The following is a 12,995-nucleotide window of genomic DNA, read 5'->3' as shown; positions in this document are numbered from 1 at the left end:
TACAATTGGGGATGCACATTACATTGGTCATAGGTGACAAATACACTTGCAAACATATATATATATATATATATATATATATATATATATATATATATATATATATATGTTTGCAAGTGTATTTGTCACCTATGACCAATGTAATGTGCATATATATAAATATATATATATATATATATATATATATATATATATATATTTTTTTTTTTTTTTTTTTTTTTTTTTTTTTTTTTAACGCAAGTACTCAAGTGATCATCTTAAACTTGGCAAGCATCCGGTGAACATTGCTGCAAAATATGTTTTTGCTGGTTTTATTATTAGGTCTTGCTCTAAATCCTAAACACAACCACAAGCTACATGATACAGTATTTTACAGTACATTGATTAAGCCATCAAACTGAGCATCTCAACTGTTCAGCTGAACACAGCAATACAAAGGTGAGCATCATCAGTTCCCCAGGGTGTCCAATGCAAATGCCGACCCTCTCCGAATCTCAGGAAGTGGCCATATATTTCTGTTGCCAAGGTGACTGCAGGTGCACAGGCCACCTTGAGTTGAGGTTCTGCAACATTACCTTGATAGCTGGAAGCTAAGCACGTGCCGCATGGACACAGTAATGTACTGATTCAGTCATTACACCAGAGCTGCTGGCTCTCAAACGGACAGAGCGCAGGTGTCACAGGGTTTCTGTGCACGTGAAAATACTCTGTACTAAACCTTTTGAGTATGGTTTTTAAAAGGGAAAGCAAGAACTGATAAGAATGTAAATTTGTACCTTGAAATGCAATGCAAGTCGCTTTGGATAAAAGCGTCTGCCAAATGTGTAAATGTAAATGTAAATGTAAATGTAGAAGACACAGACAAAGACAGGTTCAATAGTTGCTGGATGTTTGTTTAGGCATTTTCTAAATGCAAGATGTGGAAAAAGGCTCATGAGACAATGCAATACATTTTCTTACCGTTGAGGTGAGATGCTCCAAAGCTCTCATTTGAAGAACTGGGTTACAAGCATCAAATGATTTCTCTGCATCTTCTTTACAGCTACAGAACAGCAGAAAACACAATTTAATCTTAATTTACCATGTTTGTTTGTTTTTTTTTTAGTTGTTTTTTTGGACATGGTACCATGTTAATGGGTCAATTACATAACATTATTTATTTTTATTTTTAAATACACTAAAAATGCAATTTATACATAAAGTGAGACAAATACACTTTTTATGATAAGCTTGTTTTAAAAAGATTTCTTGATTAAAATTATTTTTGGTGACATATAGTTAAAAAGTTATACAACTACTGTTCTGAGACCATAATGGAGAAAAAAGCCTCATTAAAAGATCTTATCAAGTAGTTTTATTATTATTTCTTACAGAATATAAATATTGCATGGATAGTTCACGTTTGTAAATGTTATGTGGTGCGACTTGATTTGATAAAAACTTTTAACCTAAAAAAAAAGTCAATTTTTGAATGGATAAAGAAATAAATACTTTTATTCAGCAAGGATGAATAAAAAAATTTGCATTTTGAACGTTTAATCAGGCCATATGGAGGTGCAGACAGAGGAACCAAAAACAGGTCTGATCTCTCTAAAGATGGACATCCTGCCTAGACAAAGCCACTAGGACAGAACCTGACTGACTTTCCCAGCAGACAGGAAATGATGCAGATACATGACCTATAGCTCAACTTCCATTTGCGTACATTGACCCCCTGCTTACGTACTGTGTACCAAAGTGCTAAACTGTGAAAGGTCAAAAGCAGTGAGGCAGCACTCTGAACAGGTTGGGTATGTCTGAATATCTGAAAGTGAGACAGAGCCTGGAGCAAAATCATTTGTCTGGCCTGCACTGGGATGAGCACTGTCACACAGACATCTGCTGGTGAAGGCTGGAACTGCAGCTGACGTTACTATATTATATGCTCATGGAAAGATACTGAATGATTTCCCTGCCACATTTGGCCTTAATCATCTACAAGCCCTGTCCAGATTACAGGTCATTGATTTTATTTTAAAATATGGTTTGCAGATTATGTCAAACCCCATTTGCCTATTGTAATTTTTTATGGGGATAATTCATCCAAAAATGAAAAGTGTGCCATCATAGAGTGCTGCAGGGATGACGTATTAATTCAAAGAAACTCATATAAACCCAATAACTGTCCATTGTAACAAGGAAATGGACTGTCTGTTAAGACAAACTTTGCTCATAGAGTTCAACAGTCGGGTTCCGGAAGTAAAAACTCCATTCATTTTCTCCAAAGGGAAATTAATTTTTAATGATAACTTAGAAACCTTTTTAGACCACCCTAGACCAGGGTTTCTCAAACTGAGCATCTCACAGTTTAGCTCCAACCCTGATCAAACACACCTGAGCAAGCTAATCAATGTCTTCAGGATCACTAGAAACTCACAGCTAGGTGTGTTTGATCTGGGCTGGAGCTAAACTGTGCAGGACAGTGGCCGTCCAGGACCGAGTTTGAGAAACCCTGCCCTAGACAGTGAGCTACAAGGTTGTTAATCGATGGTATATGCTTATGTTAAAGCTGTTAGTCCGCATTATTTCAACTTACTTTTAAAATGGCTGTGTTTAACAGTGGAATTTGTGGTGAAAAACTTCATTACCCATGATGAACAGAAAATTCCAGCAATCAGAGTTGAAACAAGCAACCGCGCTTTTAAAAGAGCTCTTTAGCTCCGTCTAGCTCCGCCTTTCCCTAAGTTTTCAAACCACATAAATATTTGTACGTATATGGGTATTTTGCAATAAACTTAAAATATGTTGTTTCTATAGATATAATCAATTTTCGACATTTATTTGATTATGTTGTTTGCAGTGCTACATGGAATTGTAGTTCTTTCCCTCACTAAAGCCGTAAAGAACACAGCCTTGTACCTTTGTATTTTTGTCTGATTTTCACAAAACTTTTTTTTACTTCAAATCAAAGTTTGTAATGTTATGATTCACCGCCTAGCTGATTGGCTCGGTTCATGGCTTCTAATGCTTTGAAAAAGTATCAGCTGACCCTCTGACCCCAGCTGAGGTCCACTGAGAGAGAAAACCTCCATTACAATAACCTTTTGGATCCCAAGCCAAGAAAAACAACCCAAGGGGTAAATGGTCACAACTTCCATAGTAATTAAAAGCCTCTTTTATATATGTTTAGCTCTGCTTAGGTAATCAGTAATGGTTGTTTACGGGTCCAGGCACGTTCTGTTAGCGCTGGATAGTAAATTAAAAGCAATTAAGTTGTACAATCAAGAGGGACAAGATATTTAATGACCTTTGACCTAAGAAAAAACACTATCATTAAGCTTTTATGTGTAACCGTATGCTCACCGCCTGTGGGTTCCACTGCGAGGCTGCACGTATGGGACCAGCTGTAGCAGCAGATGAACTGCACTCGGCCAGATGACCTGATTTCGGAAATCACAGCACTGGGCTTCACATTCCTCAAAGGTGAACTGGTACAGAGACCTGGAGTCCTCAAATACATTGTTCTGCTCCACTGGACACAACAGGGTTAAACATCTGACATAAAGCAGTCTAGACAAAGCTTATGTAAACGTTATTTTCTAGTCAGGCACCTCAGAGGGAGCCGGGCTGTGCTGCAGATTTAAAATCCGTATAATTCCTTATAATATAATCAATAAATCATCCAAACTCTACAGCGTCTGATGTGCCTCATCTTTATACTGAAGGAGCAATCTGATCATTCACAATAACTGTTTTAATCTCGTCTGTGTACCTGAAAGCAGAATGCCCAAGTCCAGGACAATGTTCCAGATTTTGGAAGCTATTGCCCTGTTCTGGATAAACTCACAACGATCCATCATCCATTCCACCAGCTCTTGACCTGTACATGTCCTCCTGAGAATATGCCAGATGAGGAACAGGAAAAAGAAGAAAGTGTTACAGGAAATGACAGACATGATTTTATTAACCAAAACAAACCATTAAATGTTTATGCTCTCATTAAACAATACCATTGGCTGATATTTTGCTGATTGTTTGAAAAAAAAAAAAAATTGACAATTTATAAACTAGTTGCACCTTTTTTGCTCATTTTGAATCGGAGAAGGATTGATAAGGATGTAAAATGATTGTTAATGTGACTTGGTAAATAAACTGGTAAATTCCAACCAGTATCTCAATCTTATGTTACAAATTGAATTCATGATACACTGTACATCAAATTTAATGAGTGACTTAAAACAGTGCAGAATCTGAAATAAATCTTATTTTATTTCATACTGTTCCAATAATGTTTTACATTCCTTTTGTTTATTTAATTTAAAATATGTTTAGTTGTACATACACTAGATTTTCAGTGTGGTGTCAGATTTTTGGACCCAACTGTATGTGATACAATCCAGTGTTCTTCTGAAATAAGGAGGCAAAGTCCTCACTGTCCTTTTTTATGTAAATTTTTGATTTATGACACATTTTTCAGGTAAAATAAATAAACATAACTTACAATATTAAGAAAACAACCACCACAATAATTCTATTTTGTATTTTTAGATTAAAATGTAATTAATGTTCTATTTATTAGTATATTTCTAAAGTATATTTCTCATCAAGTGCTATAAGCATATTTACATTTATTCCAAACTATAAGAACGCGATAATAAATTTCATGTATAATTGTAAATGTATACGATGCTGTTCTCTTTAATAATCAACTTATTTTCAGATCATCAGTCATCAAAGCTCGGTAAACACTGGCTAAAATGTTTATTCCTTAAAAAAACCTCACAGATCATATTTATAAGTCATTTCACGTTTGAATGTGATGTGGCAAAGTGGTGATATCTAAGGGTAAGTTTATACGATAATTATGTACTAAAAACAGGAACATTTTTCCTTGGGAGTTTTTCGTGTACAGACGACAACGTTGTCAATATCATCCCTGTTCACACAGATCTACGAAAACGACTAAAAACACTTTATTATGCTGCCAGGCCAATAGTTGGCAATGTCACTTTGTAAAGAAACATCACACGCCTACATGATTTACAGTTTACAGTAATCTAAATGTGGCGAGGGGGGCGTGGTTCAGCGAGGTCTGCGACAGGAGAGAGAGCGGGGAGAGAAGCAGCGGTAAGTGGGTTAAATACGAAATGATTGACACCTGTGTCTCGTTGCAGTAATTGGCGTGGGGAGACTGCATTTAAGGAGAGCTCTCACAGCCATCGAGGAGAGAGAAGGGCTGAGCACTCGTGGGACACACTGGAAGCGGACTGAGACACTTGTGGACTGAGGAAACAGAACTGCTTGTTGCTGTAACATTATATTGAGTTTGTGAGCGCATGTGGCGCGATTGTTATGTACGAATTGAGTTTATTATTAAAGTACCCACGAGTCTCAGCCAGCCGACCCTGGTCTCCTTCCTTCTCATAAACAGATCTAAAGGGATTTATATTACACTGGTGCCGATACCCGGGAAGGAAGGAGAACGCCGCCGCCGAAATGCAATCTCTGCCAGGAACATCGGGAACGCCATTTGCGGACATCATTACATCGCTCGCGGGTCTACATCAAGAGAACCATCAAGCCCTGCTGGACTTGCGGGCCGATCAGGAGAAACGGTTCCACGTGATGATGCAAGCCCAGCAGGAGGACCGCGAGCTGTTCCGGAGCTGGCTGGACCGGGGGGTTCGGACGGAGTCGGTTTTCCCCGGCGCTGCGGCCACCGCAGCAGCTCACATGCCTCTGAGTAAGATGGGACCCGCTGATGATCCCGAGGCCTTCATGGACTTGTTTGAGCGGACGGCCGAGGCATGTGAGTGGCCACAGGCCAGCTGGCCGGTGCGCCTGATACCACTGCTGTCGGGGGAAGCCCAGAAGGCTGCTCAACAACTGCCCGTCCAGAACCTCCTGGTGTACGCCGATCTACGACGAGCTATTCTCCAAAGGGTCGGCCTCAACCCTGAACAACATCGACAGCGCTTCCGCTCACTGGAATTGGCGGAAGCGGGCCGACCCTTTGTCCTGGCACAGCAGCTCCGGGACTCGTGCCGCAAATGGCTGTTGGCCGGAGGAAGCGACGCCGAGGACATTATCAACAAGGTGGTACTGGAGCAGTTCATTTCCCGGCTGCCAAGGAGGACTGCCCAGTGGGTCCAGTGCCACCGACCGGCGTCGCTGGATCTGGCCATCCAACTGGCGGAGGACCAGATGGCGGCGTGCTCCGGGGTCGGCGAACCCCTGCCATCAATCTCTCTCTCTCCCTCTCCCCCTGTCCCTCTCTCTACCCCTCCCCCTAAACCTGTTCCTTTCCCCAGGACCCGTATCAGTGGCCCGCCACGGGCCTACCCGAGATGGAGGACTGGAGCGGAGCTTCCAGCCGGGCCGCGGGGCCCCGTCAGGGGGCCGGGGTCCCAGGAGGGACTCGATGGCGCTGCTGCATTCTCCCCACGCCAATCACTGGACCCACTTTCTGCCACTAGGGCGGCGGGAAAACCTGGGCCGGTCTGTTGGCGTTGCGGGGATCCGGGCCATTTCGTGGATAGGTGCCCGGTTATGGAGGTGGGGACGATGGTCCGGATCCCGGACGTCCCGCAGACCGCCCCTGATCAAGCCGGGTTGTACCAGATACCTGTGAGTATTAAGGGGGGTACCTATCAGGCATTGGTGGATTCTGGTTGTAACCAGACCTCTATCCATCAAAGCCTGATACAATCTGGGGCATTGGATACGGGCCGCATGGTTAAGGTGAGGTGTGTGCACGGGGATATAGTGGAATACCCGTTAAGAGCCATCACTATTAAATTCAAGGGACAAAATCATTGTGTGGAGGTGGCAGTTAGTCCGCGCCTCCGACATCCGTTAATTCTGGGGACAAATTGGCCAGGTTTCGCACAATTATTGGGGTATTTGACAACGGATGTCTCTGGGAAAAAGAGAGGGCGGGGAAGGGGAGCTAGCACTCAGGTGGGAGAGGCTGTACCTGGACCTAGCGGGTCTGTTTCAGAGGATGCGAGCGGCGTGGAGAGGTTAAACCTCTCCAACCGCGATGACTTTCCTCTGGAACAGTCGCAAGATGAGACGCTCAAACATGCATTTGAACAGGTCCGTTCCATCGATGGGCAGCCCCTCCAACCTGATCGCGCGCTCTCCTATCCTTATTTTGCCATAATTAAGGACAGGTTGTATCGAGTGACCCAAGACACTCAGACAAAGGAAGATACAACCCAATTGTTAGTACCACGGAGCCGTCGGGAAATGCTTTTCCAGACGGCGCATTGTAATCCGATGGCTGGGCATTTAGGAATGACTTCCACACTAAATCGTCTAATGACCCGATTCTTTTGGCCGGGCATTCACGAGAACGTGCGCAGATGGTGCGCGTCGTGTCGTGAATGTCAGTTGGTGAACCCACCGGCCGCCCCAAAAGCGCCTTTGCGCCCTTTACCTCTCATGCAGGTCCCCTTCGAGAGAATTGGTATGGACCTCATCGGGCCATTAGAACGAACCGCACGGGGACATCGCTTTGCGTTGGTCATAGTGGACTACGCAACGCGATATCCCGAAGCAGTGGCGCTCCGCACCATTTCCGCTAAAAGTGTGGCGGACGCATTGTTTCGTTTAATCTCCCGCGTGGGAATCCCGAAAGAGATTCTCACGGATCAGGGCACCGCGTTTATGTCTCGCACGTTAAGCGAATTGTACGAATTATTGGGCATTAAATCGGTACGAACCAGTGTCTATCACCCACAAACGGACGGGCTGGTCGAACGGTTTAATCGCACGTTGAAGACAATGATTCGTAAATTCGTACAAGAGGACGCAAAAAATTGGGACAGATGGCTAGAACCCCTCTTATTTGCTGTGCGCGAGGTCCCGCAAGCCTCCACGGGGTTTTCCCCATTCGAGCTTCTTTACGGACGTCAGCCTCGCGGGGTTTTAGACGTCCTGAAAGAAACTTGGGAGGACGGACGCTCGGATAGCAAAAATGAAATTCAGTATGTCGTGGACCTGAGAGCAAAACTCCATACACTGGGGCGGCTCTCTATGGAGAATTTGCTCCAGGCTCAGGACAGGCAAAGCCGGCTATATAACAGGGGAACTAAGCTTAGAGAATTCACACAGGGAGATAAAGTGCTCGTGTTACTACCAACTTCCAGCTCTAAATTATTAGCTAAGTGGCAAGGACCCTTTGAGGTCACACAGCGAATAGGCGATCTCAATTATGAAGTAATACGAACGGACAGAGGCGATTCACGACAGATCTATCACCTCAATCTCCTGAAAAAGTGGAGTGAGGAGGAGTCAGTGTTGCTTGCAACGGCAGTGAGTGGGGAGGAAGATCTCGGGCCAGAGGCGATCGTAAAAGGGAAATCTCTCGCCCTGGCCCCCGGAGGAGATCACCTCTCGCCCTCGCAGCTCGCTGACATTGCAAAGATACAATCTGAGTTTGCAGATGTGTTTTCGCCCCTGCCCGGTCGTACTAATCTGATTCAGCACCACATTGAGACGGAGCCGGGCGTGGTAGTTCGCGGCCGGCCATACAGGTTGCCTGAACACAAAAAAAAAGTGGTTCAGACCGAATTAGAGGCAATGCTGGAGTTGGGGGTAATCGAGGAGTCTTACAGTGACTGGGCGAGCCCGATAGTTTTAGTTCCTAAAACGGACGGCTCGGTGCGGTTCTGTGTAGACTATCGCAGGGTGAACGCAGTGTCGAAATTCGACGCATATCCAATGCCGCGGATTGACGAGTTGCTTGATCGGTTGGGCTCGGCTCGTTTTTACTCGACATTGGACTTAACGAAAGGATATTGGCAGATCCCCTTATCTCCCATGTCCAAAGAAAAGACGGCTTTCACCACGCCGTTTGGATTACACCAATTTGTGACACTTCCTTTCGGGCTGTTCGGGGCTCCGGCTACGTTTCAGCGCCTTATGGATAAGGTTCTGCGGCCCCACACTGCATATGCCGCTGCTTACTTGGATGATATTATCATCTACAGTAATGATTGGCAGCGGCATATGGAGCATGTGAGGGCCGTTCTTAGGGCGCTGAGACAGGCGGGGCTGACGGCCAACCCGAAGAAGTGTGCAGTTGGGCGGTTGGAAGTAAGGTATCTGGGTTTCCACTTAGGTCATGGGCAGGTGCGTCCTCAAATTGATAAGACCGCAGCAATTGCAACCTGTCCGAGACCTAAGACCAAAAAGGAGGTGAGGCAGTTCCTGGGGCTGGCGGGATATTATAGAAGGTTTATTCCTGGTTATTCGGACCTCACCAGCCCGCTGACTGACCTCACTAAAAAGGAAGTGCCAGATACGGTCCAGTGGACGGAGCAGTGCCAACAGGTTTTTACCAAGGTTAAGGCTGCTCTGTGTGGCGGGCCGCTCTTACACTCCCCTAACTTTTCTCTCCCTTTTTTGTTGCAGACTGACGCGTCGGACAGGGGGCTGGGTGCTGTACTGTCCCAGGAGGTGGAGGGGGAGGATCGCCCGGTGCTGTACATTAGTCGCAAGCTCTCGAAGAGAGAGACTAAGTACAGCACCATCGAGAAGGAATGCTTGGCTATCAGGTGGGCGGTCCTCACCCTTCGCTACTACCTCCTGGGGCGGGAGTTCACCCTCTGTTCGGACCACGCTCCCCTGCAGTGGCTCCACCGCATGAAGGATACCAACGCGCGGATCACTCGTTGGTATCTCGCTTTACAGCCTTTTAAGTTCCAGGTGATCCACAGGCCGGGTGTACAGATGGCTGTGGCCGACTTCCTCTCCAGGAGGAGGGGGGGGGAGGCTGCAGGCCGGATGGCTCCCCGGCCTGAGTCGGGCGGTGGGGGTATGTGGCGAGGGGGGCGTGGTTCAGCGAGGTCTGCGACAGGAGAGAGAGCGGGGAGAGAAGCAGCGGTAAGTGGGTTAAATACGAAATGATTGACACCTGTGTCTCGTTGCAGTAATTGGCGTGGGGAGACTGCATTTAAGGAGAGCTCTCACAGCCATCGAGGAGAGAGAAGGGCTGAGCACTCGTGGGACACACTGGAAGCGGACTGAGACACTTGTGGACTGAGGAAACAGAACTGCTTGTTGCTGTAACATTATATTGAGTTTGTGAGCGCATGTGGCGCGATTGTTATGTACGAATTGAGTTTATTATTAAAGTACCCACGAGTCTCAGCCAGCCGACCCTGGTCTCCTTCCTTCTCATAAACAGATCTAAAGGGATTTATATTACACTAAATTATTCAACCCCCATTGCAAATCAGGTTTATTGGCAAAATTGACAGACTTTCAGCTGTTTGCAATGAACAAATCAAACAAAAGTGATTGAAATACCTCAACACAACAAATGTTTCAAGTGATTTCCCCAAATTCAACTGAAAATGCAACTTTTAATGACTTCTGCTGTCTCAAAGTTATTCACCACCTTCATGGCAAGCATCTGTAGTACTTAGTAGAACATCAGTTTGCTGTTATGAAATGCTGCAAATGAGATGTATAACAGACACCAGCTTCTGGCAGCGTTTCTGAGGAATCTTAGCCTATTCCTCATGAGCAACGTCCTCCAGTTCACCAATATTCTTGGGTTTGCGTGCTGCAACCACCTTCTTCAAATCCCACCAGAGACTTTCTATGGGGTTCAAGTCAGGTGACTGTGATGGCACTGTAGAATCTTCCAGGACTTCTTTTGAAACCAAGCCTTGGTGGAATTTGAGGTATGCTTAGGATCATCATCCTGTTGGAAGGTCCAATGACGCCCAAGCTTCAGCTTCCTCACTGATGGCATTACGTTTTCTCCTAGGATTTTCTGATACTTCAATAAATCCATCTTGCCTTCCACACACTGCAGGTTTCCAGTGACAGAGGATGCAAAGCAGCCCCAGAGCATCACCGAACCACCACCATGCTTAACTGAGTGTTCTTCTCAGCATATGCTTCAGTCTTCTTCCCCCAGACATACCGCTGATCCATAAGGCCGAAAAGTTACAGTAGTGGTGTATGTCTTGGGAGTTCTGGCATGTGTTTAGTGCGCGCCTTCCTGTGCAAGCTGAAACCTGTTGCCACCAAATCTTGCTGCAGGTCTTTTGCAGTCACTCAAGGGTTTTTCTGATCCTTCCTTCTCAGAAATCTGGTTGCAGCCACTGATAGCTTTTTTTTCTGCCCCGTCTAGGTAGTGTAACCACTGTTCCTTTAACTTTGAACTTGCGAAATATGCTTCTAACGGTGTATCTAGGAACATTTAGTTCCTTCACTATCTTTTTGAATCCTGTTCCTTGCTTGTGAAGGGCGATGATATCTTTTCTTAACTTTTTGGACCATTCTTTTGACTTAGCATGCAGTCAAACATGACACTCAACAAAACCCTAGCCAGTTCAGATATATCATGTGTTCTAGCTCAAACAAACCTGGTGCAACTAATGAAGCCCTTGATTAGTTGCATCAGGTGTGCTTGAGACAACACCTGTTTTGCTGATTTGTGCTGTTGTGAGGGATTCTTTTCAAGGGGTTGAATAATTTTGAGACTGCAGAAGTCATTAAAAGTTGCATTTTCAGTTGAATTTGCAGAAACCACTTGAAACATTTGTTGTGTTGAGCTATTTCAATACCTTTTGTTTGATTTGTTTATTGCAAACAGCTGAAAATCTGTAAATTTTGCCAATAAACCTAATTTGCAATGGGGAATGAATCATTTCGATTTCAACTGTATACACATTTTAATGTAAAATTTCTTAATATTTGCTTTGTTTTATTTTAGTAGTATGGATTATTTACTCATCCAATATTTAAGTTTTTTGAGAAGGCATAGCCTCCCTTGCCTCCTCAGAGGAAACACGGCCCTGATACAATCCCTTCATATTAAGGGCCTATTCACACCAAGAATGGTAACTTTACTTTATTGTCCTCGAAAGGAAATTGATGTAGACAGCAGCACGCATACATGCAACATAACACACACAGTAACACACATTACAATAAATCATTCAAAAACATGATGGCTGCAGGAATAAAAGAATTATTATATCTATTTGATTTACACAAGGGGAATTTAATTCTCCAGCCCAAGGGAAGCATTTGAAATTCAGTACACAATGGATGTGTGACATCGGAAAGGACTGACTGGCTGTCCCTAGTCGCCTTTGGTTTATAAATTTGTGCAATATTCCTTAAAGGGATAGTTCACCCATAAATGAATATTTTGTCATTACTTACCCTCAAGTTGTTCCAAACCAGTACCAGTTTCTTTCTTCTGTTGAACTCAAAAGAAGATATTTTAAAGAATGTTGGTAAACAGTTGACGGCACCCATTGACTTCCATAGTAGGAAAAAAATTATGACAAAATTTTCATTTTTGGGTGAACAATCCATTTAAGTCGGTCCCCACTATCTTACTACATATTTTAACTGCGTATAATACTACACTTACCTCTGTTCCTTACATAGAGGTTACTATGAAGATAACGATAACTACATTATCAACCACACCCCCAAAAGATGAGAACGTTCTGTTTATTATAAACGAGATGCAGTTATGTCATCTGCTGCTTTAAATGTTCAAGCTCTTTAAAGTCGGTTGGATTCTGATTGGCTGCCAATGTTTTTTACATCAACAGCTAGAAAAAAAATTGTATTGAAAGTGATTCCAACAATATATTTCATCTATACCTGTAGATGTGGTGTGGAGTGGACTCCTATATTGTTATAGAATTAGATTATTAAAAATTGATAGTTATAATGCTTGGTTTGAATGGGCCTTAAGGCTTTACTTTATATATAACTGGCAAACACACAACATTGCAATGAAACTTACCTGATGATTCTTGCCAGTTTAATATGTGCTTTCCAGTTATCCTGACCATTGGATAAGAAAGCATTCCTCAGTGCTCGGCCGGCACATGGCACATTATTCACGCAAGCCTTCACAACACATAGAGAACATTCTTAATCAAGATAAAGCAGAAAGATTTAAAATTGTCAGGACAGGAACAGGATGAGACAGTCAGAATTTAACAAGAACAAAATATAAAACACTATTT

The 12,995-nt window shown here is 43.8% G+C and overlaps 1 protein-coding gene across 3 annotated transcripts in view; it reads right to left on the bottom strand.

Moving 5' to 3' along the window:
* The window catches only part of rapgef5b (Rap guanine nucleotide exchange factor (GEF) 5b), a 63,348-nt gene that overhangs the window by 48,265 nt on the left and 2,088 nt on the right, over window positions 1-12,995 (bottom strand). For all 3 annotated transcript variants that reach the window (XM_079894303.1, XM_079894302.1, XM_079894304.1), the window contains exons 3-6: window positions 12,770-12,876; window positions 3,752-3,873; window positions 3,343-3,511; window positions 961-1,042 (exon numbers count right to left, since the gene is read on the bottom strand). In XM_079894303.1, the coding sequence (XP_079750429.1) occupies window positions 961-1,042; window positions 3,343-3,511; window positions 3,752-3,873; window positions 12,770-12,876 (480 nt within the window). The remainder of the gene's footprint in view (window positions 1-960; window positions 1,043-3,342; window positions 3,512-3,751; window positions 3,874-12,769; window positions 12,877-12,995) is intronic.

This window comes from Squalius cephalus, assembly GCF_949319135.1.
Source record: "Squalius cephalus genome assembly, chromosome: 15".
NCBI classification, from domain to species: domain Eukaryota; kingdom Metazoa; phylum Chordata; class Actinopteri; order Cypriniformes; family Leuciscidae; genus Squalius; species Squalius cephalus.
This window is presented reverse-complemented; position numbering and strand designations above follow the sequence as displayed.